At 52.8% G+C, this 27,990-nt stretch overlaps 3 protein-coding genes across 11 annotated transcripts; all 3 read right to left on the minus strand.

Moving 5' to 3' along the window:
- Positions 1-737: 737 nt before the first annotated feature.
- Ssc5d (scavenger receptor cysteine rich family member with 5 domains) lies at positions 738-18,488 on the minus strand. Of its 6 annotated transcripts, XM_060367118.1 has the most exons (15): positions 18,240-18,488; positions 17,667-18,146; positions 17,124-17,150; positions 16,531-16,839; positions 16,162-16,275; positions 15,831-15,944; positions 15,189-15,497; positions 14,382-14,699; positions 13,565-13,726; positions 11,714-12,031; positions 9,080-9,643; positions 8,682-8,996; positions 8,327-8,494; positions 2,867-3,031; positions 738-2,211 (listed from the first exon to the last, which is right to left on the minus strand). In XM_060367118.1, the coding sequence occupies exons 2-15, from the start codon at positions 17,689-17,691 to the stop codon at positions 803-805; spliced, it is 4,317 nt and encodes a 1,438-aa protein (XP_060223101.1). In that variant the 5' UTR covers positions 17,692-18,146; positions 18,240-18,488; the 3' UTR covers positions 738-802. The 6 variants fall into 6 exon arrangements, with proteins under 6 accessions (XP_060223101.1, XP_021488668.2, XP_060223102.1 ...); XM_021632993.2 differs by having other exon boundaries at positions 17,667-18,488; XM_060367121.1 differs by lacking the exon at positions 738-2,211 and adding an exon at positions 5,975-6,026 and having other exon boundaries at positions 2,894-3,031; positions 17,667-18,488.
- A 136-nt stretch (positions 18,489-18,624) lies between these two features.
- Nat14 (N-acetyltransferase 14 (putative)) lies at positions 18,625-27,972 on the minus strand. 4 transcript variants are annotated; one of them, XM_021633001.2, is made up of 4 exons: positions 27,834-27,972; positions 20,861-20,922; positions 20,184-20,304; positions 18,625-19,671 (listed from the first exon to the last, which is right to left on the minus strand). In XM_021633001.2, exons 3-4 carry the CDS (start codon positions 20,253-20,255, stop codon positions 19,123-19,125), a joined length of 621 nt encoding a protein of 206 aa, XP_021488676.1. In that variant the 5' UTR covers positions 20,256-20,304; positions 20,861-20,922; positions 27,834-27,972; the 3' UTR covers positions 18,625-19,122. The 4 variants fall into 4 exon arrangements, with proteins under 4 accessions (XP_021488676.1, XP_021488675.1, XP_021488677.1 ...); XM_021633000.2 differs by having other exon boundaries at positions 20,184-20,307; XM_021633002.2 differs by lacking the exons at positions 20,861-20,922; positions 27,834-27,972 and adding an exon at positions 20,607-20,734.
- On the minus strand, positions 21,458-27,970 carry Znf628 (zinc finger protein 628). Its single transcript, XM_021632997.2, has 2 exons — positions 27,834-27,970; positions 21,458-24,700 (listed from the first exon to the last, which is right to left on the minus strand). Exon 2 carries the CDS (start codon positions 24,693-24,695, stop codon positions 21,594-21,596), a length of 3,102 nt encoding a protein of 1,033 aa, XP_021488672.1. The 5' UTR covers positions 24,696-24,700; positions 27,834-27,970; the 3' UTR covers positions 21,458-21,593.
- Positions 27,973-27,990: the final 18 nt, after the last annotated feature.

Below are 27,990 nucleotides of genomic sequence, written 5' to 3' on the forward strand. Positions count from 1 at the left end.
TACCACCATCACCTCTTCTTCATTTGCCATCACCACCATCACCCTATTACTACTGTCATTCCACTCACTGCCTTCATCATTAACACTTCGTAATCACCATTATCACCTTCACCATCACCACCACCATCATGAGTCTCATCATCACCGTTATCAACACCATTCCCACAGTCACCACATAATTACCTTCACCATCATCACCATTATTACAACCTTCACAACACCATCATCACCATCAACACACAGTCACCATCTTCACCATTATACAATCAACACCACCACTCCATCTTTGTCATCACACTCATTGCCACTAACAGCACATCACCTTCACCATCATCCCATTCCCACAATCATCACCATGACCATAAATCACCATTGCCTCATTATGACCATCACCAAAAGCACCATCTTCTCATGATCCCACTATTATCCCTATTCACACGATCACCATCAACGCTATGATCTCATGACCTTATCATGATCATCACCAATACCATCATCGCCAGGACCACCATCAAAAGCACCATCGTGTCACTCTGTTACCACTACCGACACCACCATCACCCCGTCGTTACCATCACCATCAACAGGCAATACCATTCCTGCCTTCATGTTCAACATCCTCACCCTCAGCACCACTGCATCATATGCGGTATGGACAGTTAGGATTAACTTCCTCCTCACCTTTGTGATTCTGTCCCTCTAGGGTCCCCCTGCTTCCGCAGTAACAACACCTGCACTCTGATTACAGATATCGATTTCTTTTGTTTGAGAGTATCTTAAGCACGCCAAATTTCAGAATGGGTTACACATCTCCCCTCAGGGGCCTCTCCTCCTCCTCTGTGGCAGTAGTGGTGGGCACAGGTGTGCTAGGGGGCCAGGCCACATCTGCTACCCTCTTTACAGTCTCACTCAGCTTCCCCAAGCCCTGGGCAGCCTCTGCCAACTGGACCAGGCCCAGCCTCAGGACATGGCGCTCCTGCCGGTCCTGCTCCAGGACCAGAGTCAGCCTCCGTAGCTGGTCACCCACCTCCCTCACAGCAGCCACCAGCTCCACCAAGGCAGGTGGCTCACAAGCCATGACCCTTACAGGTGGAACTGGGGACACGCATGGCCCAAGGGGACCTGGCTTGTGATTAGGGGTTGGCCCTTGAGTGAGGTGTTCAGGGGGAGGTTGGTCTGATGCGTGGGCAACAGAGGAGAGGTGAAGATCAGAGGTGGCAACAGGTGTAAGGTCTGAGTGGGTGTAAGAAGCTGAGTGTACGGTCTGGCTGCTGGGTGGCTTGAAGACCTCAGTGGATAGTGGGTCTATGCTTATGGCTGGAGAAAGCCTGGAGGAGTCATACTCTGAGGCTAGGGAGGGCTCCAGGTCCTGCATCTGGGGTGTGGTTTGGGGAAGGACTCCCACAAAGCTGAGCTCCGGTTGTAGGCTAGGCTTGACCCTTGGCTGTGCCGTGGGAGAGGGAAATTCTGTCTCCAGAGAGGATCGAAGGGACTTTGTAGGGGTGGCACGGGTTGAAGAAGGGTGAGTGTTGGTGGGAGGTTCAGGAGTTGTGGTGGGATGAGGGGTCTTGGGACGCTCAGGGTTTGTGGTAGGCTGAGGGGCCATGGTGGGGTGAGAAGTTATGGTGAGTTGAGAGTTGATGGTGGGGCGAGGGGTGGTGATGGGGTGAGAGGGGGTGGTAGCATGAGGGCTACTACTGAGTTGAGAGGCTGTGAATGGCTGTGTGGGGGTTCTGGGGTTCATGGGGGAATCTGAGGATCCAGAACTCTCTGGGACTATTTTGTGTGTTGTGCCCAAGCCTGCGATTGTTTCAGATCCTGGGATCGGCTCTGAGGTAGGGGGAAGGCCAGTGGTCACTTCTGATAACACAGAGGAGTCAGGGGTTAGCCCTTTAGGGGAGGTGGATGTTGGTCTGTGTGAATGCTCTGGGGTACTAGTTGGAAGCAAACTGGCATCAGGAGTGAACATGGCAAAGTCAGAGGTTGTCAGGGAAGAAAGTCCTGGAGTGAGTGAAGATGTTTTGGGAGCGCCAGTAGTCCCCTCCTGTTTTGAAGGCAAATCAGGGATGGGCTGTGCCCAGGAGCCAAAGGTCATCTGTGAGTCAGAAGGCTCTGGTGAGGTGGAGAAAGCTGGAGATGAGGTGCTGGATGCTGTCCCCTCTGGGGTGGGTTGCAGCAGCCAGCGCTCAAATTTTGGCTTTCTTGGGAAACCTGGAGGAGGATGAGAGGGGGCCAGATCAGTCTGAGGTCAGTGTGACCTACCCACCATGTCCTGCAACACCCCTTGAGGAGATGACCAATGGGAAGGCAAAGATCTTCATGATATCATGGGTCACCCGGCAGACTTCACCAGGCCCTAGTGCCCCCCTCCTCTTGTGAGGTTCCTGCTGCCACCTGGTGGTCTCTGGGGTAAGATACATGAATAGAACAAGTGCAGAGGAATTCTGGAGGGTAATGGAGAGCACGAGCATGAATCCCAGGACTAGAAAAGTGGACAGACTCTGGGACATAGAAACACGAGAAGAATCCTAGGAAACCCCCAAAGAGAGGCTCTTCACTGTCAACTTGACTGGGTTTGGAATTATCTAGAGGACACAACTCTGGACATGTCTGTGTAGGTGTTTCCAGGGAGATGTTACTGAGGAGGGAAGAACCACAGTAACTATCCCATGGGTTGGGGTTCTGGACCGAATAAGAAGTGAGCTAGTCAGTGCACGTCTTTAATCTCAGCACTCAGGAGGCAGATACAGATGGACCTCTATGAGTTTGAGGCCATCCCTCTGTTGGGTTACCCCTGGGAACCTGGAGCCCATCTCTACACCCCACAACAAATACTCCCCAGGCTTCTGCTTTACCCATGCCTCACCTGTGTCTACACGTGGCCTTGGAGCTGGAAAGGGATGGCTTGGTCTCTTGCTGGTGCTAGTGGCAACTGTGGGTCCAGGTTTGGTTGTGGTGGGGGTCCCTTTGGACAGGCCCCTTCCTGCAGGTGTATCCCATGTCCAGGGGACCTCATAACTACCCCAGTCATCTGCAGATGTGTAAAGAACAGAGGTGAGTCTTTTCTTCTACCTTCGTCCCACTGGCTCATTAAACCCATCCATCACTCAGCCTTCTCTACAACCGATGTCACTGTGGCCACCAGTCTGGATGCTCTCTACTAAAAGCAGAAACTGAAGAAGGTATCTCATAATGTAAACATATGCAATGCATCCATTGGAACATCTGTTTTGTTGGGTTTTTGAGATAGGGTTTCTCTGTGTAACAGCCCTGGCTGTCCTGGAACTCTGTAGACCAGGCTGGTCTTGAACTCAGACAGATCTGCCTGCCTCCCAAGTGCTAGGACTAAAGATATGCATGCACCACCACACCTAGCTCAACATCTGTATTTTTTGAAACAGGGTCTCAGGTAGCCCAGACTGGCTTTGGCTAAGGCTGCCCTTGAATTCCGAGATCCCTTGACATTTTAAATTAATTTTATTGATTTATTTGTGCATATGTGAATGCACATGCATGCCACAGCACATGTGTGGATGTCAGAGGACAACTTTCAGGGGTTGGTTCTCTCCCTTAGGTGTGTTCCAAGGACTGAACTGCGGCTATCAGGTTTGTCAGCAAGCATCCTTACCTATTGGACTATCATGCTGTCCCAAATAGTTTATTTTTTTCCTTTGAACTCTAACACACACACACACACACACACGTGCACATACACACAAATAAATGTTAAAAAATGGATAAATATAAATAATAAAAAGAAAAAAAAACAAATTCCCAAATCATAGAAATACTTAGAATACAGAAACCTCTCCAGGCTGAAGTGAGGGAATAAGACATAGCTAAGAGTGGAGAAGGTGACACTGCTGGCTTTCAAGAAGAAAGGGGCTGTAGTGGGACAAGCCAAGAGGGCAGATTCTCCCACAGGAACCAGCCCTGCCAGTGCCCTGACCTTAGATTTGCATGATCCGTGCACTCTGGCCAAAAGAAGATTAAAAAAAAAAAAAAAAAAAAAGAGTGTGTGCTGTTTAAGCCACTAGCTCTGTGGTGATCCTCTAACAGCCGGAAAGATCCATGTGGGTACTTCTTAGAGATTAAAGCTTACCCTTGCTGGGGTGGGAGAGATGGCTTAGTGGTTCCGAACATCTACTGGGTTCCCAATATACATACACTTCAGGTGGCTCACAACTGCCTGTAACTCCAGCTTCAGATCTGAAGTCCTTTTCTGGTCTGGCTGAGCACTGCATTTACCTGTGTGTGAGTGTGTGTGTGTGTGTGTGTGTGTGTGTGTGTGTCTGTATGTAGCTCTGGTTACTCTGAAACTTGCTATTTGACCAAATTACCTTCAAACTCAGAGAGATCCACCTGCCTCTGCCTCTGTAGTGCTGGGATTAAAGGCGTGTGCCACCAAGTGCAAAGCATAAAATAAATCCTAAAAAAAAAATTCCTAGCCCTGTGACTATTCAAGTTTTCTTCCAAAGGCCTTTGGTCCTTTGAAAATTCCCTTCCTGGGGCCGGTGAAGCCGCTCAATGGTAAAGGGGCTCACCCCATATCCTGATAACCTGAGCTGGATTCCCAAAACCCGCACGGTGGAAGTAGAAACGCAACTCACAGAAGCTGTCCTCTGACCTCCACACGTGTGCCATGGCGCACAGCGAATTCATTCAAAACCCACTTCCTTCCTGCTCTCCTCTGCTGGTGACAATATCACACGTCCATGAGGCTTTTCTTGATTCCTCTGCTATAAATAATCATTTCAATGCTGGGATCCTGAACCCATGGGCTGCTTTAGTAAAGCCCTCTACATCAGTGCTTTCTGCTCTAGGGGATTCCACAGCATTCTGTACATTGGATTGGGACATGGGTCGCACTACTCACTTCAGTCCTGGTGGAGTCTAGCCTGGAGTGGACTGAGTGAGCCAGGCCCCAGGTTTGTGCTTTGAATGACAACACATATCGCCCCAATCCTATGAGCGAAAGGCATGACATTAGGTTAACACCATGGTGCATGCCTGTAATCCTACACTGAGAGTTCAGGGCTTGGACTACACAGTGGTTTCCAAGCCAGCTTAGGCTACCGTCTCAAGAACAAACACTATCTAGAGATATCTAGCTCAATTGTCAAAGCACTTGCTTTACAAGCACACGGAATGAAGTGTGAGCCCCACAGCGCACGTCTAAAGAAAATGAACAGCTGGGTATACTGGCTCCTCTTGTAATCCCAGTGCTGGGGAGGCAGAGACAGGAGGGTCCCAGGTTACAGGCCACCAGCCTAGCCTCACTGGTGAAATCCAGGCCACTGAGACATCCTGTCTCATAAAAATAAAATTTAGATAGTGCCTGGGGAAGGATGCAGAACTGTCCTCTGGCCTTCATACATTGCAGGGACATACACAAGCATACACATACATACATTTATACTTATATACATACCATACACTTACATACACACATACATACTTACGCACCACACATACATACATAAGACACACATAAACTTTTGAAAACAAAGTCCCATTCTTGTCATACACCCTATACCTTCTCCTTAAGCCCTGTTACATGTAACTGTCCCAAGAGTTTGCTTGCACAGTTTGTAATCCTGCATTTATTTTTCCCTGAAAAGGATCCCCTTGCCTCAGGGACTAGGGGTCTCTGCAGTGGCCGGTACCTAGCCATGTGATCGAGTCCACCTCAGGGGTGCGGGGGGGGGGGGGGCGGCTTCCAAAAGAGAAGCCACCCTGCTTGCGCAGAACAAAGGTTCTACAACTCTGGCTTCACCAGAACAAGGAGTAGGGTCTCTAGGGGATCATTTCTGGTTCCAGCATCGGAATGATTAACCCTCATACCAGCTTGAGACTCTCTCAGGTCTAAGTCTGAGACTGCTCCCTTGCTCAACTCTGTGGAGGCAAGGCTGGATCCTGGTGCCCAATCAAAATGTGCAGCACCCCTGTGATGTAATGAAGCACAGGTACCTACCCAGCCAGGCTTGACTGTGCATGCTGGGCTCCAGAGAGGATGCAGGCTGATCCTTCCAGCAGTAACAGGTAGGAAGACACAAGGAGAGAGTGAGGAGAGAATGTAATGAGGGAGAAGACAAAGAAACAATGGTACAAAAGGTAGGGGGCAGGGCAGAAATAGGGTCAGCCCTCTCACTGAAGTGAGGGCCATGAGACACAAGGAGAGAGAGAGAAAGAAAGGATGGAGGCTAGTGGAAGAAAATAAACAGAAGGTGTGTTTATTTGGTTAATACTGACAAAAAAGAAGTTAGGGTATGTGTGGTACCCTGTGCCTGTAATCCCATCATTTTGGGGATGAAGACAGAGACTCAAGGCCAGCCTCAGCTACATAGTAAATTCTAGCCTGGGCTATAGAAGGCCATATCAAAAAGGTGGGAGGAGAAGAGTAATAAAGAGGAAAAGAAAGGAGGAGAGAGTTAGAGAAAGAAGGGAGGGAAAAAGAGAGACAGAGGACATGCAGCTAGAGGTGGGCAGATGAGATGGCTCAGGAGGTAAAGTGGCGTGCCACCAAGCCTGACAATTGTGGTATATACCTAGAACCCACATGGTAGGAGATGAGGAGAGGGCTGACCCCTCCCAGTTGCCCTCTGACTTAACACACACACACACACACACACACACACACACACACACACTGTCGCCCATGGGCATAAACATACACAAACATGCACATAGACACATAATTAATGAAACAAAGAGATAAGAAAGAAAAAGGAGAAAGCTACAGAAGGCAAGAGATAAAAGCTGAGGGTGTGAGGAGGACAATGAAGGGGAAAACCCAGGAAGGCAAGAGGAGAGGAGGTGACATGAAATAAAGTGAGCGCAGAGCAAGGTGGGCCATGCCAGCGATCCCTGGGTGAGGGAGCTGAAGTCAGGGAGCCCGGGAATCCTTGGCCAGCTGGTCCAACAAAAGAAAAAGAAGAAAGGGAAAACAAACTAGTGAAAAATAGGGTTAGATGTGAATTGAAAGGAAGACACTGGGGTTGCAAAGATGGCTCAGAGGTTAAGAGCACTGGCTGTTCTCCCAGAAGACCCAGGATCAATTCCCAGCACCCTCAAGGAAGCTTACAACTGTCTGTCACTGCAGTTCCAGGGGCTCTGTTGGCCTGTTCTGGCCTGTGGGAGCTGTATGTACATGGTGCACAGACAAAACACCCACACACATAAAATAATAACTTAAAAAACTTAAAAGGAGTAGAAGGAATATAGAATTTTCAAAGAAAACTTCGAAAGAACACTGGATAGGGGAAAACCAGGGGATGAGGAAGAGGAGGAGAGAGTGAAAATGAATCCAATGGGAGAAAGACACCAGAAGGGAAAAAAAAAATGGAGTTAAAAAAAAAACAAAAAACAAAAAACAAAAAACAAATGTAGATGATAAAGTCAAAAGGTTGATAAGGAAGAGGATGTGGGCCACAGTGTGTGCAGGAGAGAGGTGCATCCATGGGCAGCACAGGAAGTACCTATGAGGAAGAGAGCCAAGAGAACACACAGGGTGGCTGCTCAGGGCCCAGGCTGCGTAGAGATTCCCGGGTTGGCAGCAGAGATGACACAGAAAACAGTCCAACAGAAGCCATGACGTAGTAGAAGGACAGAGAGCTGCAGTGTAAGACACTGACCCTGCTGGGCAGCACTGGGAAGGGCAGGAGTTCAAGCCTGTGGCCCAGGGGGGCCCTGCCTTCTGAGCTACAGACTGCCACGCTGGGTAAAACGCCCCTCACCTTCCTGGTAGCCGGGATAGAGCCATGTGCTTACTGAAGCTCCATGTGCTGACCCTGAGCTGAGGGCACTGCTGGGACATTCCCACAGATGTTCTGGATAGAGGCTCAGCCTGGTGTGTCACAGCACTGCCTGCTCTCTTTGGTAGGCTCAGGACTTGCTAATGCCCTCCGACCGCCAAGCCACATGCTGTCCCATTCTACTCTACAGAAAATTAATACTGTCAAGCCCAAGGATGGAACACAGTTAGAATAGCCTGGAGCCTAGGCCAACTTGACCATAGTGGCACACATCTGTAACGCCAACACTGGGGAGGGGAAGACAAGTTCAAGGCAAACCTCAGCTACATAACAAGTTCAAGGCCAATCTGAGATACATGATATGTCATCACACACACACAAAAAAAAATAAACAGGGTGGCCAACATGACTCAGCAGGCAAAGGTGCTTGCTGCCAAGTATAACAACTTGAGTTTGGTTCCTGGGACCCACTAGGTGAAGGAAGTGTTCCATAAGTTATCCTCTGACCTCAACACACATGCCGTGGCATACGCATCCACACATCCACACACATACCTGGGCAAGCCCCTCACCTGTTTCTGGAAGGCTCTGTGTTGCTGGAGAGAGAACTTCAGGGTTCCTAGTGGTAGCCCGGGAAAGAGCATATCCAGGCCGTGCTACCATAGTGGTCCCTTTGATCAGGTCCTCTCCTGAAGTAGGGTCCCAGGTCCAGGAGGGATAATCATCATCATCTGTGTAGCCTGGGGAGAGATATCAGTTCCTTCCCAGTAGCTGAGATCCTTGTCACTGTGCTCCCCTTCCTTTCTAGAGCCCCCTTCAGTAACCCTTTAATGTCCTCACCCCCCTCTGGCCAGTTTCTTAGCTGACACTGTCATTCTGTCCCACTCTAACTCTATCCCATCAACCTCCCATGCTGTTCCCTGGTACCAGTGCAGGTAAGCACCACATCTTCTTCATGGTCACAGTTGTGCTTCCCCCATGTCCCTGAGGGGCAGTCGCTCAGTGAGGTCTCGCTTCCCTTGCAGCCCATGTCATCTAACCAGATGGGCCCGGTCCCAGGGCCATAGTGGGTTTTGCCTACTCGGGGCCGGACCTTTCCGCAGCCCAGTTCCCAGCAGGCCACGGTGGCATCTCGAAGGTCCCAGCTGTCATCACAGACTGTGCCCCAGAATCCAGCATGCCACACCTCGAGCCGGCCAGCACACCTGTTGGGCCCATCGGCCAGACGAACCCGGAAGGGACCTACGGGTCAGGAGGCCCTTTGGTTAGGAGGTAAGGGGGCAGCCTCACTGCTGTCCACACCCTTTTTACCCTCTACCATTCACCTGATGGCACAGGGACTCCAGCAGCTGGGTAGGAGGCTGGAACTTGGGATGATTCCAGAGAACCTTCTGGGTTCTCACCAGATGGCTCCAAGGAGGCCTGAGGGATTTGTGTGATGGTGGCCTCAGCAGTCACTTCTTGGGGACCTTGAGTGGAGAGTGATGACACAGTCTCTGAGGTCCACTCCCAAGGGCTCCTAGAGGTCAGCTTTACAGTGGTCTGTGAGGTCTGTCTGAGAGGAGCCTCAGCAGTCAGTCTCTGTGGTAATTCAGAGGTACGTGGGGTTAGAGTTAGTGGTGTTGGGGTGCCTGGGACCCTGGAGCGTTTAGTGGTTGGCATCCCAGGAGGCTGAGTGGTTGGTCTCTTTGCATTTTTGGTCACCCACTTCTTAGTACTTTTGGGCACTTTCCCTGGAGCCTTTGTGGTTCTCACTAGCACACTGGAGGTGAGGCTGGCAGACGGCTTGGTGGCCAGCTCCCCTGGGGGCCAGGCATCTTGATCTCCATCCAGCCCAGGGAGCCAGCTCCAACTGAAGGGGTCTGAGAGAGTATCCAGGCCAGGGGTGCCTAGGAGGCCGGAAGGGAGTAAAGAGAAAATATAGAAATCATGATGGTGGAGTCATGTATTCTACACACATCCTCAACCTTCTTTTCATTACAAAAAAAAAAAAAAAAAAAGTTTGTTGAGCTGGATCGATGGCTCAAAAGAGTACATGCTGCTCTTCCAGAGGATCTAGATTTGATTCTTAGTACCTACATAGCAGCTCACAACTGCCTATAACTCCAGTCTCAGGAACTTTGATGCCTTCTCCCAGCCTCTGAGGGCTCCAGGCACACATGTGGAGCACACATGTGCTTGCAGGCAATTACCCATACACATAAAAACAAACAAATAAAAGCAATCTATATTAAGCATGTTTGTTCTCTGACAATTGCAAGCATGTATATAATGCATTGCTCTCTCTTACCTCTCTCTTATCCTTAGCATCACCTTCTCTCCTTATCAGCCTCTTTTCCAGTTTCATAACTTTGAGTTTTGTTATGTGACCCATTTAGTTACATCAAAAGCCATCCGTGTTACCATTGGACCAGGACTGTCATTACAATCCAGTATACAAATTACAACTACTTTGAGAGCCCATCTCATCCCAGTCAGAATGACCATCCTCAGGAAAACAAAAGACAGCAAGTACTGATGAGGACGTGGGGGAAACAGAGTTCTTATTCGCTATCTGTGGGAGCATAGAGATACCACAAAAAGCTGGAACTAGGGGCTGGAGAAGCAGCTCCGTGGGGATGAGTGTGTCCTGCTCCTGTGGAGGATCTGAGTTCTGTTCCCAGCACCCACATCAGGCGGCTCACAACCCCAGACGCACATGATGGCTCTGGCCTTGCAGGGCATGGCACCGTGTACAAACCTACACTCAGACAAACACACACCATGGTTAAAAATAATAAAATAACTCTTTTTTTTAAGGCAAGGAACAGAGCTGCTCATGACAGGTATTCCACTCCCGGCACACACCCTAAGGCAGTAAGCGGTTCTCAACCTTCCTAATGTGTGCACCTTTAATACAGTTCCTCCTACTGTGGTGGCCCCAACCATAGATTTATTTTTGTTGCTACTTCATTACTATAATTTTGCTACTGTTGTGAGTCATAGTTTAAATATCTGATATTTCCCATGTCTTAAGTGACCTCTGTGAAAAGGTCACAGGCTGAGAACTGCTGCCCTAAAGGCTTCAGCTCTTCTTACCTAACACCTGCTTATATTTGTACTCTTTGAGACAGGGGCTAACTAAGTTGCCCAGGCAGGCCTTGAACCTGTGATCATCCTACATCATCTTGAGTAGTTGAGGTTATAGGTCTTCCTGACTCTTTTTCCCCCTAAAGATTTATTTGTATTTGATGTATTTTGCCTACATGCATGTCTGTGTACCATGTGTGTTTATTACCTGTGAAGACCAGAAGATGGCATCAGATTCCCCATCCCAGAACTGGAGTTCCTGCCTAATCCCAACCCCCCAAATTAGAGTTAAAGAGCTGCCATGTGGGTGCTGGGAATCCTGGGTCTTCTACAAATGCAACCAATGTTATTAACCACTTAGCCCCTTCGTGTGTGTGTGTGTGTTTGTGTGTGTGTGTGTGTATGTGTGTGTGTGTGTGTGTGTGTGTGTGATTATGACAAGGTTTCTATAGCCCTGGCTAGCCTTAAAAACTTATAAGAATCCTCCTGCCTCAGCCTTCCAAGTTCTGGTATTACAGTCATGCACCATTGCCCCTGGCTTTTCTTTCATGTCTTGTCACTCTGGTCTGCAGAGCTTATGTTCCTCCTTCTCTCCATGAGTCATGAGCTTCTCAGACTCACACTATGTTCATTCCACTCTGAGGACCCAGCTTCTAGAGCTCAGTGTCCAGTTGGAGGCCAGATCCCTTTAAATGGGGAGCATGCACTGCTAGGCTTGACTTTTAAGTAGCCCTCACTTTGGCTAGACATAGGCAATTTGAATGAAGCAAAAATACCCACTAAAGGGCTGGGGCTTAATAAGTACTCAGTCAAGTTAATGCCACCCGTAGTCTCCATTCCTTCCTCCAGGAAGCCCTCCTAGAGCCAACAGATAGCTAGTGAGTCCTTACCAGTGCAGGTGACCCCGACATCTTCATTGTGGGCACAATTGTGTTTCCCCCAGGAAGCAGCAGGGCATTCTGACAGTGAAGCCTCGGTCCCCACACAACCTACATCATCCAGCCAGATGGGGCCTGCACCCCAGCCGAAGCGGCCGGCGGCAGGGTCTGGTTGCCGAGGTCCCCCGCAGCCCAGCTCTCGGCAGACCACAGCTGAGTCTCTCATGTCCCAGCTGTCATCACAAACTGTCCCCCATCGTCCATCATGCCATACCTCCAGCCGGCCAGAGCACCTGCTGGGTCCAGCCACCAGGCGCAACTGCGGGGACCCTGGATTAGAAGAAAAAAATAAAGAAACCAAGAGTCAGGGTCAAAGAGCTCATATAGCATTCTGAATCCTCATCTACCTGCCTTCCACCATCATCCCCAAATGCCCATCTATTCATTATCTATGGTCTTCCTCATTCACCCTTCAATCGGACAGCAGGTATTGACCAAGGTTTCTCTTTCACTGGCCACACAGCCAAGCATAGTTGGCCGGCTTCTCAGAAAGCTAAATATAGAATTTCCATATAGAAATTCCACTCTGAAGGATACTTCCAACATACATTAAAGGAGGGTGGCAAGGTGGCTCAGGGGCAAAGGCCCCTGCTGCCACAACCTGACAACCTTGACAGTTTGATCTCTAGGACCCCCACAAGGCAGAAAAAGAGTTATCTGACCTTCATATGTGTAACATGACACATGTGCATACATACACAGAGATAGAAATAATTATTTAAATGAAAATGTATGTTAACACACACTTGCTGTAAATGGCCATACTATCCACAGTAACTCAAAGGTGCTCCTTGCCGTATGGACAGGTAAACACAAGATGATCTTTGCCATGCACTTTGGAATGCACAGTGCAGCCCAAGCTGGCCTCAATCTGATAATCCTCCTACCTCAGTCTCTCCAGGGCTGGGATTACAGGAGCACACCACCACACCCATTGTACCAAAGAATTATTTATTTTAGAGTTTTTTTTAATATTACATTTATTTATTTACTTGTGAGTGTGTCCATGTGCAAGGGCATACATATGCCAGCACATGTATGTAAAGGTCAGATGAAAATTTGTGACAGTTAGTGCTCTCCTTCCACAACCGGAGTCCTTGGGATCAAATCCAGGTCGTCAGACTTGGGAGCCACTGAACCGTCTTTCTGGTCCCACATCTTTCTTGTGTTTGTATGAATATATGAGTGTGTCCACGAGGAGTGTGTGTGCATTCATATGGAAGCCAGAGGTTGACAACATTCTCCAACTTTTTCTTTAAGACAGGGTCTCTCACTGGGCCTGGGGCTCACTGATTTGGCTAGACTGACTGGCTGGCAAGCCCCAGGGATCCTCCCATCTCGCCCTTCCCAAGGCTGGGATTAGAGGTGTTCACTGCTGCACCCAATTGTTTTGTTTGGTTGCCACTGGAGATCTGAACTCAGGTCCTTATGTTTATAAATCAAGCACTTTACCAAATGAGCCATTTGGTAGCTAGTCTTCATCATGTCCTCATCAAATTAATTCTTCAACTGAACTGTTATTTGGAGCAAGCCAGAGTACACTGTGCCAGTCACACCACAGGACATGAGAACCCAGCAGCTTTTGGTGGTGGACTCCCATACCCATCCTTCTCTCCAGTTCTGGAACAGCCTCAGAAGGTGGGACTCTTGTGCAAACACAACCCTGGATTTCAGGATGTCATCGGAGCATTCAGTCAAGCACTGGTCTGAGTAGGGGCCAGGGCTCCTCTTTTCTACCTTTCTTTTTGCAAGCAGGTTTCACAGGACAGTCTCACAGCCAGGGCAGGGCAGGGACGGACTCACCAGCTTCGGGCCCAGGCTCTGGAGGAGCAGTAGGAGAAGCAGGAGGAGGCCAGCTGCCTGCTGGGCCTGGGGTCTGGCCCACTGAGGTGGAGAGAAGCCTGGGTGTTGAAATGTTGCTGTCCACTGCCGGGGCTGTGGGCTGCACATCACCAAGAGGCATGCCTAGGCCAGAAAAGATGACGTTAGCACCACCTCCAGGGCTGCCTCGTGCACAGATGCAGCCCAAGGCTTCATATCCCTGGCCCACAGTGAGAAGTGGATAGGAGGAAGATAGTAGAGAGAGCAGGAAATGGAGGGAGTTTGGACATGAGAGAGAAAATGGGAGGCACCCCTAAGCAGACAAGATGGGCTTCTGCTAGGAGCAAGGAAGTAGCTCCCCCATTGTGGCCATCAAATACCAGATAATATCCAATGCCCCTTAGGGAGACAAAGTCACCCCTAGTTAACTTAGACCAGGGTTTCACATAAGAATATAAGACAGGCCAGGTGCAGTGGTGCACACCTTTAATCCTAGCACTCTGGAAGCAGAGGCAGGTGGATCTCTGTGAGTTCAAGGCTAGCCTGGTCTACAAAGTGAATCCAGCACAGCCAAGGCTACACAGAAACCCTGTCTCAAAAAAAAAAAAAATATATATATATATATATACACACACACATATAATATGCATACATATATACATACATGTATAAATATATAATATATATATACACAGGAAGGGAAGGGTGAGCTGGGACCACACTACTTTCCCATCCATTCCAGGTGATCATACACCCACCACCCCATCTCTCCTCACTGATGTCCCTCACATGCCCTTACCATCACACACAGCCCCAGCATCCTCCCGATGGTGACAGTCATGCTGGCCCCAGGGCCTCGCAGGGCAGAATCGCAAGGCTGTCTCATTTCCCCGACATCTGAGATCATCCAGGACAATGGGTCCAGCCCCCTCCCCAAAGAAGGCACCACCTGGGGCAGCCAGTGCACCCCCACAGCCAAGCTCCCTGCAGGCCACAGCAGCATCACGAAGATCCCAAGCATCGTCACACACCGTTCCCCAGCGGCCACCATGCCAAACCTCTAGCCGGCCAGCACAGCCGTGGGGGCCATCAGCAAGGCGCAGCCTGGGTGCAGGACCTGGGTACAGGAGGACAGAGGACAGGGTGACAAGAAGTTAGGGTGGATGAATAGCTGCTTAGTTATGCCAAGAAGGGAAAAGAGAATGGGTTTGCAAGGATTGTATTAACACCATGGGAGTCCAGAGGTGAGCAGGTATTTAGATCAATGAGAAATCAGGATAGGTGCAGAGGTACTAAGTTATGCCAAAAGGGAACAAGAGTAGGGGCGGGGGCGAAAAGGGAAAGGAATGGAAGGGAGGGAAGAGGAGAGTGAATGTGGAGGGAGCCTCAAGTGCCCTTCCATGGGCCCCAGATCTGTCCCAGTTTCTAGCCTAATTGCTCGCTCAGGAAACCTGAGGCTCAGCAGGCTTAAATCCCACCTCTCCCATTTCTCCAGAGAATGTGTAGAGAGACAGACACGAGGCCAGGCCTTTTCCTGCTTCCTGGGGAAGCAGGTATCTGGGATGTGAGAACTGAAGAGGGGAGAGGTCAGCCGGCCCCAACATACCAGTACAGACTAGCCCTGCATCCTCAGTGTGGTCACAGTTGCTGCGGCCCCAGGGGCTTCGGGGACAGTCCCGGAGGGCCTGCTCCCCTCCTCCACACCCCACATCATCCATCCACACAGGTCCCTCGCCAGGTCCAAATCTGGCACCTCCAGGGGCAGCCAGTGGCCCCCCACATCCCAGCTCGCGGCAGGCCACTGCTGCATCTCGGAGATCCCATCCATCGTCACACACAGTGCCCCAACGTCCACCGTGCCAGACCTCCAGGCGGCCAGCACAGCCATGAGGGCCTGACACCAGGCGCAGCCGCTCTGGGGAGATACACAGGGAAGAAAGGCGAAGTCTAATGTCAGCTTGGAGGGGGCAGCTTTTTGTTTTGTCAGCTGGGGAAACTGAGGCCCAGGAAGAGCACTGGACTGAGGGTTGTCTGGTGACTAGCTTATTTAGAAAAGAGAACTGCCATTGGCAGGACCCCTGGATCTCATAGAGGAAAGATCAAGAAGAGGGGATGGCCAGCCCTGACTGAATCCTAAGGGAGAACACTGAACTCTGGTTTCCTTGGAGTGCCACAGCCTAAGAAGAGGTCTGGGATCCTCAGTTTTGCCGGGTCTAGGGTCTCATAGCACCTAGATTTGGAGACTTACCTTGGCGGGGAGCTCCATTTGTTAGTACAGGGGCCCGGGTGGACTTGGCCTGCTTGGGTGGCCGGTGATTCTTCTTGCGGGGGCCATTCTGGAAACTTGCTGCCTGGTGGGGAGCTGGAAAAGTAACATGTGACCAGGAAGTCAGGATCTGAGCTGCTCACCCTTCCTGACTGCTTGGCAACTGTGTAGGGATCCCTTGCTGAGGATCTGAAGTGATAGGGGATTCCTGAGTGATAAAGAAGACTACTCATGGGGAAACATCTGCATGATGACCTCTGCACACAGCTAAGGCCTGGGGTGCAGGATGGGAGGCCTAGTTCTTTGTGCTCACCATGAGTAATGGGGGGCTCCTCTGAGCTAGGGCTCAGCTCCACAGACAGTGGCAGCCATGGGTCCCCCTCCAACAAGGATGTTGAATCTTCTCTAGAGTTAGCTGCACGCTGACCTATGGGAGAGGACCAAAGTTAGGAGGACCACGATGGCAAGAGTAGAAAGGCCACTTGATACCTGGGAAGCCTGAATCTTCTGGGGGCTCAAAAATAAGTGACTGTAAGCTGGGAGTCCTTGGGGGGCAGGTGCTTGGCCTTAAGGGGATTGGGAATTGGGCACCTCTTAGCTTCTAGACAGCTCAGATCTACAGGAACTACAGACTTGGGGTGTCCTGGGGCCATTATCATAACAGCAGTTTGAATATTCTTACCTACACAAACGACGCCTGCATCTTCTTCATGAGAACAGATATGGGCCTTCCAGCCCCGGTGGGGACAGACACCCAGCTGCCCCTCATTTCCCCGGCAGGCCAGCTCACTGAGCCACACCGGCCCAGTACCCTCCCCAAAGAAGGCACCCCCAGGGGCAGCCAATGCCCCTCCACATCCCAACACACGGCAGGCCACTGCGGCATCCCGAAGGTCCCATCCATCATCACACACGGTGCCCCAGCGCCCGCTGTACCAGACCTCCAGGCGTCCTGCACAGCCATGAGGGCCATCAGCCAGGCGGAGTCGTTCTGAGGGACGAAGGAAAAGCTGTGACTCCAGATAGGAGTACTGTAGGCTGGGGGCTAGGGTAAACACCAAGGGCAAGGGGCTGTCTTGCAAGGTACCATCAGAAAGCCAGCTACCCTGGAGGCTGGACCCTGAACCCAGACTCCTGGGTGCAATGAAAGGAATGTCTCAGAGATGCTGAGGGCTGTGTGGAAAATCAGAGTGGAATCAGGGTAGCAAGAACCAGCAGGAGAGTGAGGGGAGTCCTGAAGCTGGGTGTGGCGAAGTGAAGAGTCAGGGCTCTTACCTATAGCCTGGATCCCCACCAGTATTGCTGCAAAGGGGGTTGGAGGGGACAGAGTGAAAGGTAAGTTAAAGGGGAGGGAAACCCAGTGCAGGCTCCCAGCTTAAATTAAGAGAGAAGCATCCATTCACATGGATTCCTCATACCTCTGAGTCAGAAACCCCATTGCTGGAATGGACTTTGGGTGGAGGCTATGATAAGTTACAGGTCCCTGGGGTGGGTGGGGGCCGGATGCCTGACCCTTAAAGACAGGGCTGGGGACCAGATTAAATGGTGGGAGTGATAACCCCACCATGTGAATGCCAGAGCAACAAAGGACAGGTCATTTAGGTTGCTAGGCAGGGCTTGCTGCAGAAGGCTGGGTCCCTGAGGGATTAAAGGGATACTCCAGATGTCAGGATATCCCAGAGCACCAGGGACTGAGCAGGCTCCCTAAAGTCTGAGTCCCTAATTTGAAGAAGCTAAAGGGTCAAAGGTGAGGGTCTAGGCCCTTAAGGTACCCCACCACCACCACCACCACCACCACCAAGGGAATGGATTACTCACCAAGGAGACAGGCCAATACCCTCATGTTTGCAGAGTTCAGGGCAGGGGATGGGGTGAAAGGGGAAGGAGGGCAGGAGAGGGGAGGAGGAGGCAGCCAGGAAGGGAAGGAGGGAGGGAAGCAGCTGCTGAGGCGCCCTGGACAGCTAGGAGCAGGCTGGGCTTTGCCAGGAGGGAAAGAGGCTGCAAGGAGGCAGCGGGGGACAGGAGGGGGAGGGGGCTGGCCACAGCTGAGGCTGGAGGAGGGGTGGCGGTGGGAAGGCAGAAGGGAGGTGTTCAAGTGCAAACACCCACACTGGCGGGAGGCAGGCAGCCAGGCTCCAGAGGGCCACGTGCTCAGAGATGCTTATGGGGATGGCAGCTCTGGGAAGGGTCAGGCCTGGGTGTCTGGGGGACATGGCTGAGGTCACACCCTCCTGCCTCCTCCTATAGTCCAGCCAGTGAAGTAAAGTACAGCTGTGAGTGAATAGATTTGGGGGAATCCTGCAGTAGCAAGAGGGCCTACAGTCAGACACTAGGAGGGACTTCCTAGAGCAAGAACAGAAACTAAAGAACCCCTCTCTATTTGATACTCACTGTGGTAAATCTGGATGGGAAGTTTCCAGTCCCTAATGTGAGAAAGGAGTGTCTGAATTTACCAGTTCCCAGAACAAAGGTATGGAGGGTTGAGAGACCAAGCGGTCAAGGCTTCGGGCCGGATGGTGTACACACACACACACACACACACACACACGCAGAACCAGGCGGCTGTGAGGGGAAAAACTGTGGTAATGGGGAGCATGACTCAGAAGGCCTGGCAGGGACTGGGCTGCCGCTGTGAGCTCATGGCCTCTCCTTCTCCCAGCACAGTGCACACTCCCTCCTTCTGTAGCAATTAATGTCAACTTCGGAGAGGAGGAGCCAGACAGAAGGAGGGGGTCTGGAGAGAGCAGCTGGAAAATGCATCAAGAAGAGACAGGCACACAGAAATTTCAGGCTTTATTAACAAACAGTGTAAAAAACCAGATGGGCTTGGAGAAGCTGTGCTCCTGGCCCCACCCACTCCCAGAAGATCTGTCCCATTTAGGGGTACCCTATCACAGATTCGAACTCTTGGAGGCAAACTTTGCCTCTCACTCTCCCCAGATATACCTTCCAGTCCTACAACACATAGCAGGGGTTTTGTACATAGACCCAGAACCGGAAGAGGCTTTTCAATGCATTCAGACTAGGGGGCAGGGAGTGGACCTAGAGGTCCCAAAAGGCCAAGAAGAGATTTGTTCTACTTGAGTTCAGAGTCCCCATTGCATCTGGTAGGTCCACTGTGGGCATGAAAGTCCATCAACTTTGGTGCGTGCCTTACCAGGTGCCCAGCAGACTGGGTAGACACTGAGGGAGGTGGGTGTAAAGTGCCTGGTACACAGAATGTGCTCCTTAGGTGCTGGTTCCTCACATAGCTCCCTAGTGGGCATGTCTCTAGTCACAGGTCTTTGCTGAATTCCCTAACCAGCATGTAGCCCATACAGCCCCAGCCTCCCTCTTCCTGGTAGCCACAAGCCTCCAATAACCCTGCCAACCCCCAGGCAGCCACAGCTACTGGGACCACCAGCCGGGCCCGAGGCTCCCCCATACTCCCAGACCATGCTCGGGATCGGGCCTCAGCAAAGGCCAGCAGCCTCCTGCCCACGCCCCTGCGACGGTGCCATGGAGAGACAGAGAGGCGGGTGACTCGGGCTCCTTCCCCCACGCTAGCACCAGGGGCCAGAGCCAGGACTCCACACACATCACCGGAGCCCTGGACAGCAACCCAGGGGCCCCCCATGCCGCCTGGTGGAGGCAGAGAGCCCCATCGGGCTCTCAGGCCCAGCTTTACAGCGGCCACAGCCAGAAACACGGGCAGCAGGAGGGCCAGGGAGAAGGAGGCCAGGATGAAGCGCAATCCGCTGCTGGCTGCAGCCAGGAGAAGAAGGGCTGGCGGGCGTGTCAGGGCGTGGAGGGCCACACGGTTTTCCGTGTCTTTCACACCAGCCTGTGGGTGGGGGTAGGGGCTCATTCATTCATCAGATTGGAACTCCTGAGGAAGGGGTCCCAAGTTGGAAGAGAAGCCAGCTGATGGGGTGGTCTCAGTCTGGCTCACTGAATGTGAAGGGCTGAGCGAATGAAGTTTGGATGAATGAATTAGGGCCTGGGGCTAATAAGTCCAGGTGGCATGCTAAGGTAAAGCACCAGAGAAGACTGAACGGGATAGGGGAGGTGAAGCCATGGGTCTGGGGGGAGAGAGCACCCCACGACTAGAGGCCAGGAGCCCTGAACATCCAGCTTCGATATGCTTCCAACTGCTTTTTCTTTATTTTAAATGGCAGCTGAGGTTTAAGTAGGGAGAAGGCACTAGAGAAAAGGGACCAATTAAAAACAACTGAGGCGAAGACATCCCCATGTGGAGGTCCCTGGGAGCTTAAGCAGGTGGGAGGGACTGGTGGAACCCACTGAATGTCCCTAAGGAGCTGCGCATGCTCACTGGTGCCCCTGCCGGTCTCTCACCTTAAGCAGCTCCAGCACCAGGGGCTTCTCATCTTCCCTCATCTCTCGCACTGACAGGTGGTTGGGGGGCATGGTAGCCCCCAGGCCGCCGCCCCCTCAGGAGGGAGCTGGCGTCGTGCACCTGCTGAAAACAAGTAGGTCGGAGTTAGGTGGGCACCTGAGTCCTAAGAGCTCTGGGAGAGATGGGCTGCGGCATTTCCCAGATCACCAAGGACGATGGAGCACGGCCAAAGAGGACTGCCACAGTGGCAGATCAGGCGGCCCCATATCCAGTAGAGCTCCTGAAAGACTCCCCGAATCATCCCCCACTCCAGGGAAGGCATTCAGAAATCTATCTGTAAACTCGTGCCCTCCCTACACTCCAGAAGCCCGTCTCCTGCAACGGTCCCACCCCGCACAGCAGGAACAGGACCCTGCAAGCACCTCCACCGGGTTGCTAGAATCCCTTGACAGTAAGAGTGAGCGGGGTCAGGAGGGGGTCAATGCCGGAAGTGACGTCCACACTCCCAACTGGAGGCGGAGCCAGCGCCTTAGCAACTGTTGTCAAGCTTCCCGGACTACCTATCAGTCAGGGGTTGGGAGTAATAAGGGAACTGCAAGGACAAGGGAAGAGCTCTGACCTGCTGGAGGCTGGTGGGAGAGAGGATGCGGGTGGGAAGCAGCGAGAGGTTTCTTACCCGGCCTGCCTGTGGAGGGTTAGGACAGCTCCCTTCTTGCTGGTCCTTCGTTGCTAAGCGACCTGAGCATCAGGAAGAGGAGGAGTTGCTTGTGAACCTAGTCTCATTGGCCCCTGGGTCTTTGCAGGAAGGGGTTGGGACAGCACTGAGCGTCCCCATATGTAGGGACCTTTATCTCACTATGGTGGCACCTGGGATTACCATTCAGGTGAGGATGACTTATAGGAAGTGGAAAATCCAGGATTTGATCCCTGACCCTCCCTATTATGACCACAGTGACACAGGAACACACACACAAAGAATGGGAGAGGACCAGAGAAACAGCTCAGGGAGCTAGACAACTTGCCAAGCGGAAACCCACATGGTAGGTTTCCACAAAGTTGTCTCTCTGACCTTCACAACTGTACTCCCAACACAATAAAAGTCTTAATTAAAATTTTAAAGGATGCAGGAATTGATCCCCATCCCAGAGAAGCAATTAGCCTCCGAGTTCAAAGCAAGTCATCTCAGAGCCAGGAAGCAAGAATGAAGAGCTCCTTACCTTAAACAGGAGCTATGCCCATGACTATACCCTCCCCAGAAAAACTAAACCAAGAAGAGATTCTGGGTCTTTATTAGCAAGCCCAGCCAGCAGCCCCCTTGACTTTGGGGCTGACCCCAGCCCAGCTGAGGAGAACAGTTAGTTGTGGGGGAAGGAGGGTGTCTATGACAGAGGTACTCCTAGTACATCTCTTCAAAATGTGTGTACCAGCTGGACCGCAGGCAAGGTTTGCACAATCTGGATGGAGGGCACAGTCTGGGGGGGCATGACCCCAGGTGCAGCCACTGCAGGGACCACTTGGACCATCTGGGAGGCGGGCGCTACGGGCACCCCCACAGGGGCAGACACCGGGACAGGTGCTGGTGGGGCCAAGAGCTGCAGTGTTGTGGCACCTCCTGCCACGCTGCTGTTTTCCAGCAGATCGGTAGCTGGGGCACTACGAATGATGAGGAGTTTCTGTCCAGATGGACCAGTGGCAGCTGGCTCTGTGAGCCCAGGGGAAAGAGTTTCCACCTCCTGCACACAGAGCCTGGTCTGCTCGCCATCCGCTCCACTCAGCACCAGCACACTCTGCAGCCCCTCATCTGTCTGCAGTGTCTCAAACACGACATCCTGGACCATACCAGCGCTGGTCTCACTGTCCCCCACTTCCCCAGGTCCAGGGCCAGTCAGCAATTCTTCAGCTGCCCCACTCTGAACTACCAGCAGGTTTGGAGCCTCTGTAGCCACAGCTCCTCCACTAGAATTGGAGACTTGGCCTGCCAGGGGCTGGAGCTGGACCGTGGTCACTTCCTGTGCTGGTTGGAGCTGGACCGTGGTCACTTCCTGCGCAGGCTGTAGTTGGACCGTGGCCACTTCTTGTGCTGGATGCAGCTGAACCCCACTCACTTCCTGTGGCCCTGTCTCCCCACTCCCTACATTCTGCAGAACAATGAGACTCTGCCCTCCCCCGCTAGCCCCTGCATTGCCACCTCCCTGCAACCCCAGACCACCTGGGCCAGGAAACCACACTACCCCTGAGCCCTGTCCAGACTTCCCTGTAGCCCGAGGGCCCTGCCTTGCCGCACTATTTCCCGTACCCCCAACACTGGCAGGAGGCAGCAGGATGAGCTTAGGGGGTGGAGGAGGGGGTGGAGGGGTAGGGGGATGCACATTGCTAGGTATCAGCTGGAGGCCCTGGGCAGTCTGTACCAGGAGAAATGTTTGAGAACCAGGGGTGACTGGGCCTGGGGGCGTGGCCTGAGCCGTGCCCCCAGCTACTTCGAGTGAAAGTGTAGCCTGTAGGTGAGGGACAACATGAACATCTTGGGAGGCCAGTGGAGTTGGAGCTGCGGCCAGAGGGGCAGGGGGCTGAGATGCAGCAGGGCCGGCAGAGCCTGATGTTGCGGTGGCTGGGGTGTGAGTCCTCAAATGCCGCTGCAGGTAGGCAGCCATGACGAAGCCTCGGCCACAAATGGGACAGGCAAAAGGACGCTCGGCAGAGTGAGTGCGCTGGTGCAGCAGCAGGTTGGAGGAGTGTGTGAAGGTCTTGGGGCAGAGCGGGCAGCGGAAGGGCCGCTCGCCCGTGTGCACCCGCTGGTGCTGCCTCAGGTTGGAGGTCTGTGCGAAGCTCTTGCCGCACACGCTACAGGCGTGGGGCCGCTCGCCGGTGTGCACGTGCCGGTGGCGCCGCAGGCACGAAGTGTTACGGAAGGCTTTGCCACACTCACTGCAGGCATAGGGCCGCTCGCCCGAGTGAAGGCGCAGGTGGTACTGGTAGTGGGACGACCACTTGAAGGTGAGGCCACACTGGCCACAGGTGAAGGCCCGCAGGCCCGTGTGCACTCGCTGGTGGATGGCCAGCAGGGAAGAGCGCTTGAAGGCTTTGCCGCACTCCCCGCACTGGTAGGGTCTCTCGCCTGTGTGGTCCCGCAGGTGGTAGCGCAGCCCTGAAGAACCCTTGAAGGCCTTGCCACACTCTGCACATTTGTAGGGCCGCTCAGCGGAAACAGGGGCAGGCGGGGGAGGTGGTGGGGCGGGAGTGGCTGGGGCTAGAGGCTCCTGGGGACAGGTAACCTCGGCAGCCTCAGCCTGAGGGGGTGGGCGTCCAGCTGCCGCCTCTTCCACGTGGCACTGCTGGTGGGCCAATAGGCTGGCCAGCTGTGGGAAGGCGCCATCGCAGCTGCCACAGCGAAAAGCCTGCCCACTGGCAGCGCCGTGACTGTGTTGATGGCGGGACAGACCAGCCACGGTCCGGAAGGACTTCCCACAAGGAAGGCAAGCAAAGTTGGGAGGGCCTGTAGTGGCCGGTGTGGGCTGTGGCAGAGGGGGGTCAGCCCGGGGCAGCTCGGCAGGTGCATCCTGGGGCTGGGTAGCCACGGTGGGGCCTGGGCACGGCTGGTGCTCCAAGAGCAGCTCCTCACTGCTGAAGCCCTGTTCACAGCCATCGCAGCGGTATACCAGCTCCACTGTGGTCTCGGCAGCAGCCAGAAAGAGCTCGGGCACCACGGGTGTCGGCTGGGGTGGTGGGGCTGGGGGCGCGGGCGGGCTGCGGGGCTGCAGGTAGGCCTCAGAGACCAGAACCTTGGTGCCAGCTCTGCTGCTCTCTGCCGCTGGGGTGGGGGCGGAGCCAGGGGCGGGGCCGTGAGTGCGGTGGTGCAGCAGCAGGTTGGAGGAGTGTGTGAAGGTCTTGGGGCAGAGCGGGCAGCGGAAGGGCCTCTCGCCCGTGTGCACCCGCTGGTGCTGCCGCAGGTTGGTACTCTGCGTAAAGCTCTTGCCGCAAATGCCGCAGGTGTAAGGGCGCTCTCCGGTGTGCACGTGCCGGTGGCGCCGCAGGCTGGACGAGTTCTTGAAAGCCTTGGGGCAGTCGGGGCATGGGTAGGGCCGCTCACCTGTGTGTTGGCGCAGGTGGTACTGGTAGTGGGACGACCACTTGAAGGCCAGACCACACTGGCCGCAGGTGAAGGCCCGCAGGCCTGTGTGCACACTGCGGTGGATCTGCAACAGGGAAGAGCGCTTGAAGGCTTTGGGGCAGTCGGGGCACTGATAGGGCCGCTCGCCTGTATGGCCCCGTTGGTGGTAGAGGAGGGCTGAGGAACCCTTGAAGGCTTTGGGGCAGTCTGGGCACTTATAAGGCCGTTCACCCGTGTGTGTGCGCTGATGGTGCAGGAGCCGAGACGACCACCGGAAAGACTTGCCGCACTCTCCGCACTCATACTGGGCAGCAGGGGTGGGTGCTGGGGCGGTGGAGCCTGGCTTTTCCCCCGTTCCCTCTGTGGTGGAAGCTGGCGCCATGTCTACGTGGGAGCCGGCCATCACACCTGGTGAAAGGTTTCTGATCAAAGTGGGCAAGCACAGGGCCACACCACCACTCACACAGGTTCAAGTAGGAGGAGGCAGCCTCCCTGTTTCTCACACTGTAGGGGCTCTCCCTTAGGGTTAGAGTTTCAAACTACTTTTACACACGTCATCATAGACTAAGGGAGGAATACAGGGGTAACTGGGGTGTGAAACTTCTCAGCAAACTAGCTCCTCTAAGAAGCAAACAGGTCCCAAACAGGGTGGTGTCTATAGCCTATAGCTGGAGCACTGCCTTCAGGTCGACACTGGCTCCCTCTGACAATATTGCCTTGGGAGAAGGAGGCTTTGCCTGCTGCCTGTTTTGAAGACCTAACCCTACCTTTGTCAACCTCAACACCGGTCATCACCATGCCCATACCCTGAAACAGTTTAGGGTAAGGAAAGCCACTGAGTGATCAGAGCCTCGGGCATCCCATGCTGCCACCCACTACCACCCCCATCCCTAGTGATGATGTCCTGTTCCTGCAGGATCTGCACCCTCCTTCCATCGTTACCAGCCTCATGCACTCACCCAGAGAGGCACACCCTTCCTGTCTCACCGTGCACACATTTATGCCCACAACTCTAAGCACTCCCCATGCTTCTCAGCTCACACGGCACTTTCTCTGGTCCTTACACTTCCTTGGCATGTTTCTTCCCCCCTGAAATCTTCTTGCTTCCCTGTTCTTAACAGGTGACCTTGCCACCATTCATGGCAGTGAATGGAAAAAGAAAAGCAACCAGAACAGAATGTTCTCATGCTCCAATCCCTGCACCAGAGTTCCCAAATGGACCAACTGTCTTCCCACTCAGGGGACATCGCATGATGTCTGGAGACACTCACTGTGGCTTGTCTTTCAAGTGCAGGGACAGAGGTACTTCTCAACACCCTACAGTGCACAGAAGGAATCCCCACAAACATCTAGTTCAAAATAGTAGAAGCACAAGGCTGAAAAACTGTAGGGTTCCCTCCACAAGCTGCCCTGTGCCATGGCCTCTGACCTTCCATAGCATCCTCCAGCAGTATGCTTCTCACCTAGACCATTCCCAGCAGCAAACACAAAGAAACAATACCCCTTGCTTCACCTCTCTCCAGCCCTTTATGGGTCAAGAGGATCAACCTGCTCCAACCTGCTCTTCCCCTCCAGAAGCACTTCAGTCACCTGCAGGCCCACGCACCCCAGCTCCTTCCCGCTGAGTCTTTCCTTTAAGCTTATCTCCTAGCTTCAGATGGCTGACTCTCCTTCCTGTCACTACCTTAGCCTTTGGGTGGATCCTTCTAAATCTGGAGGTGGACAGGTAGAGCTGAATCAAGAATTACTTTCTTTCTATCTGACCCTCTCTGGAAGCCCTCGCCCCCCCCTCCTATTGAAAACAGAAGACAAACCCCTTTCAGGAGCCTGATGACTGCTCATGACTGGCAGCCTGTTCCCCTCTTGCCTCCTGTCCCTCTGGTCTTTCAACCAGGCAGAGGAAGCTACCCCCACCTTGGGATTCCTGCCTAGTACCCCTTCCCTCCACCATCCACAACCCACTCTATCACTTCCAAGTCTTTGCTGAAATCACCCAAGATACTTCCTTAAATAACCCTACTTAAATCCCTTCAGCACTCACTTTCTTCTCTATTCCCATACCCTTCTTCATGGGGCTCATCACCTTCTAAGTACTATACAACCAGAATTTCTCTCTTCATTTTGTTGTTGTTGTTTTTGAGGAGGGCTTCTGTGCATAGCCCTGGCTGTCCTAGAACTCACTCTGTAGACCAGGTTTGCCTCTGCCTCTGCCTCCCAAGTGCTGGGATTATAGGTGCGCGCTGCTGCTGCTGCTACCACCACCACCCTAGCCAGTATTTCTCAACCTCATCAGCACAGAGATTTGGGGGATGGGTTATTCTTTGTCAGAGGACTGTCTAACATGGTTGGGTGTTTGGCAGGATTCCTGACCTCCACGGGATGGATGAAACCAATAGCAAACACAGTGCCAGCTTGACCCTTCCCTAGTAAACCTTCAAATCAGTGCTGCAATGGTCCCCAGGATAGTCCCACCATTGCCCTTTTACTGCTTATTTTATTCTATTCTGTTCACACCATCAAAACAAGAAACCTCTGGCTTCTTCATTGTTGCATCCCAGCACCTACCAAAACATGAGCTGAGTGCATGCCCAGTGGATACAATTCTCATGAACAGAACAGATTAGGCATTCCCTTTGACAGTCTATGAAGCATTCCTTTCTTAAAGGGCAGGTGTCACTTTTGCAATGTAAGTGACAAATGACCTTAAGAAGCTGCCTGTGCCTTTGAGGCCACATCTTGTTTTTGTTTGTTTGTTTTGGTTTTCTGAGACGGGTTTTCTCGGTATAGCTCTGACTGTCCTGGAACTCACTCTGTAGAGCAGGCTGGTCTGGAACTCATAGAGATCCACCTGCCTCTGTCTCTGGGATTAACTGCGTGCACCACCACCGCATGAGGCCACATCTTCTACCACAACATGCCCAAAAGAACATGGGCCCATCTTAGTCGTGAGAGTCCCCTTAAAAAGCTGGGCCTTTCAAGGAATTTGCTAGGGCTTGGGATGTAGCTCAGTTGGTAGAGTTAATGACTGGCATGCAATGAAGCTCTGGGTTCTATTCAGAGTATAGCACAGAACTGGGCATGGGGACACAGGCCTGTAATCCCAGTCGGTGAGAGCAGGAGGATCATAAATTCAAGGTTATTCTCACCTATACAGTGAGTCTGAGGGCATCCTGAGCTACATGAGATTTTTTCTAGGGGGAAAACAGATTAAATACCCGTCTTTATCTTTGCTCAGGTACTCTAGGGACCAGCAGGATTATGAAATTTTTCTTTCAATGTCTAAGAAACTGTCGTCGGCTTTTACGAAAACAATCCCCCTTTTAAGAGAAAGGGGAGGGAAAAAGGCAGGAAATTTTTTGCAAAACTGCCTAACTAAACACATTGCTCTTACCCTTTAAGAGGGCGGAGTCGGCCTAAACATAAATATCGGAGGCGAAATAGCGACCTTCCCTTTAAGGTACCCCTTCCGGTTTCCCGCTCACCGTTTCCCAAACGACTCCGCCCTCCGGCCCTTCCCCCACTGCGCCCTCCGGTCTCTCACCTGTGGCCCCGGTCGGGGAGGGGGATCAAAGAGAACCCCAGGGCCTTCCCGCGGGGGCTGACGGGAAGCGGGGCCCGGCACAGCGCTGCGGGAGCCGCGGCCCGGGAGGGGGCGGGGGCGCGCTCCCTCCCCACGGCCCCCGGCGCGAGGCACTCAA

Source organism: Meriones unguiculatus, chromosome 14, assembly GCF_030254825.1.
Source record: "Meriones unguiculatus strain TT.TT164.6M chromosome 14, Bangor_MerUng_6.1, whole genome shotgun sequence".
NCBI lineage: Eukaryota > Metazoa > Chordata > Mammalia > Rodentia > Muridae > Meriones > Meriones unguiculatus.

What these genes read in the sequence shown, in the direction of transcription:
- Nat14 (XM_021633001.2), bottom strand. Translation starts at nt 20,255, where the DNA reads ATGCCCCCCAACCACCTGTCAGTGCGAGAGATGAGGGAAGATGAGAAG. An exon ending in TGGTGCTGGAGCTGCTTAAG is followed by an intron (nt 19,672 to 20,183) that starts GTGAGAGACCGG and finishes CCCCACCCACAG; the next exon opens with GCTGGTGTGAAAGACACGGA.
- Znf628 (XM_021632997.2), bottom strand. Translation starts at nt 24,695, where the DNA reads ATGGCCGGCTCCCACGTAGACATGGCGCCAGCTTCCACCACAGAGGGA.
- Ssc5d (XM_060367118.1), bottom strand. Translation starts at nt 17,691, where the DNA reads ATGAGGGTATTGGCCTGTCTCCTTG. An exon ending in GGTGGGGATCCAGGCTATAG is followed by an intron (nt 16,840 to 17,123) that starts GTAAGAGCCCTG and finishes TTCGTCCCTCAG; the next exon opens with AACGACTCCGCCTGGCTGAT. An exon ending in GGAGCCCCCCATTACTCATG is followed by an intron (nt 15,945 to 16,161) that starts GTGAGCACAAAG and finishes TTACTTTTCCAG; the next exon opens with CTCCCCACCAGGCAGCAAGT.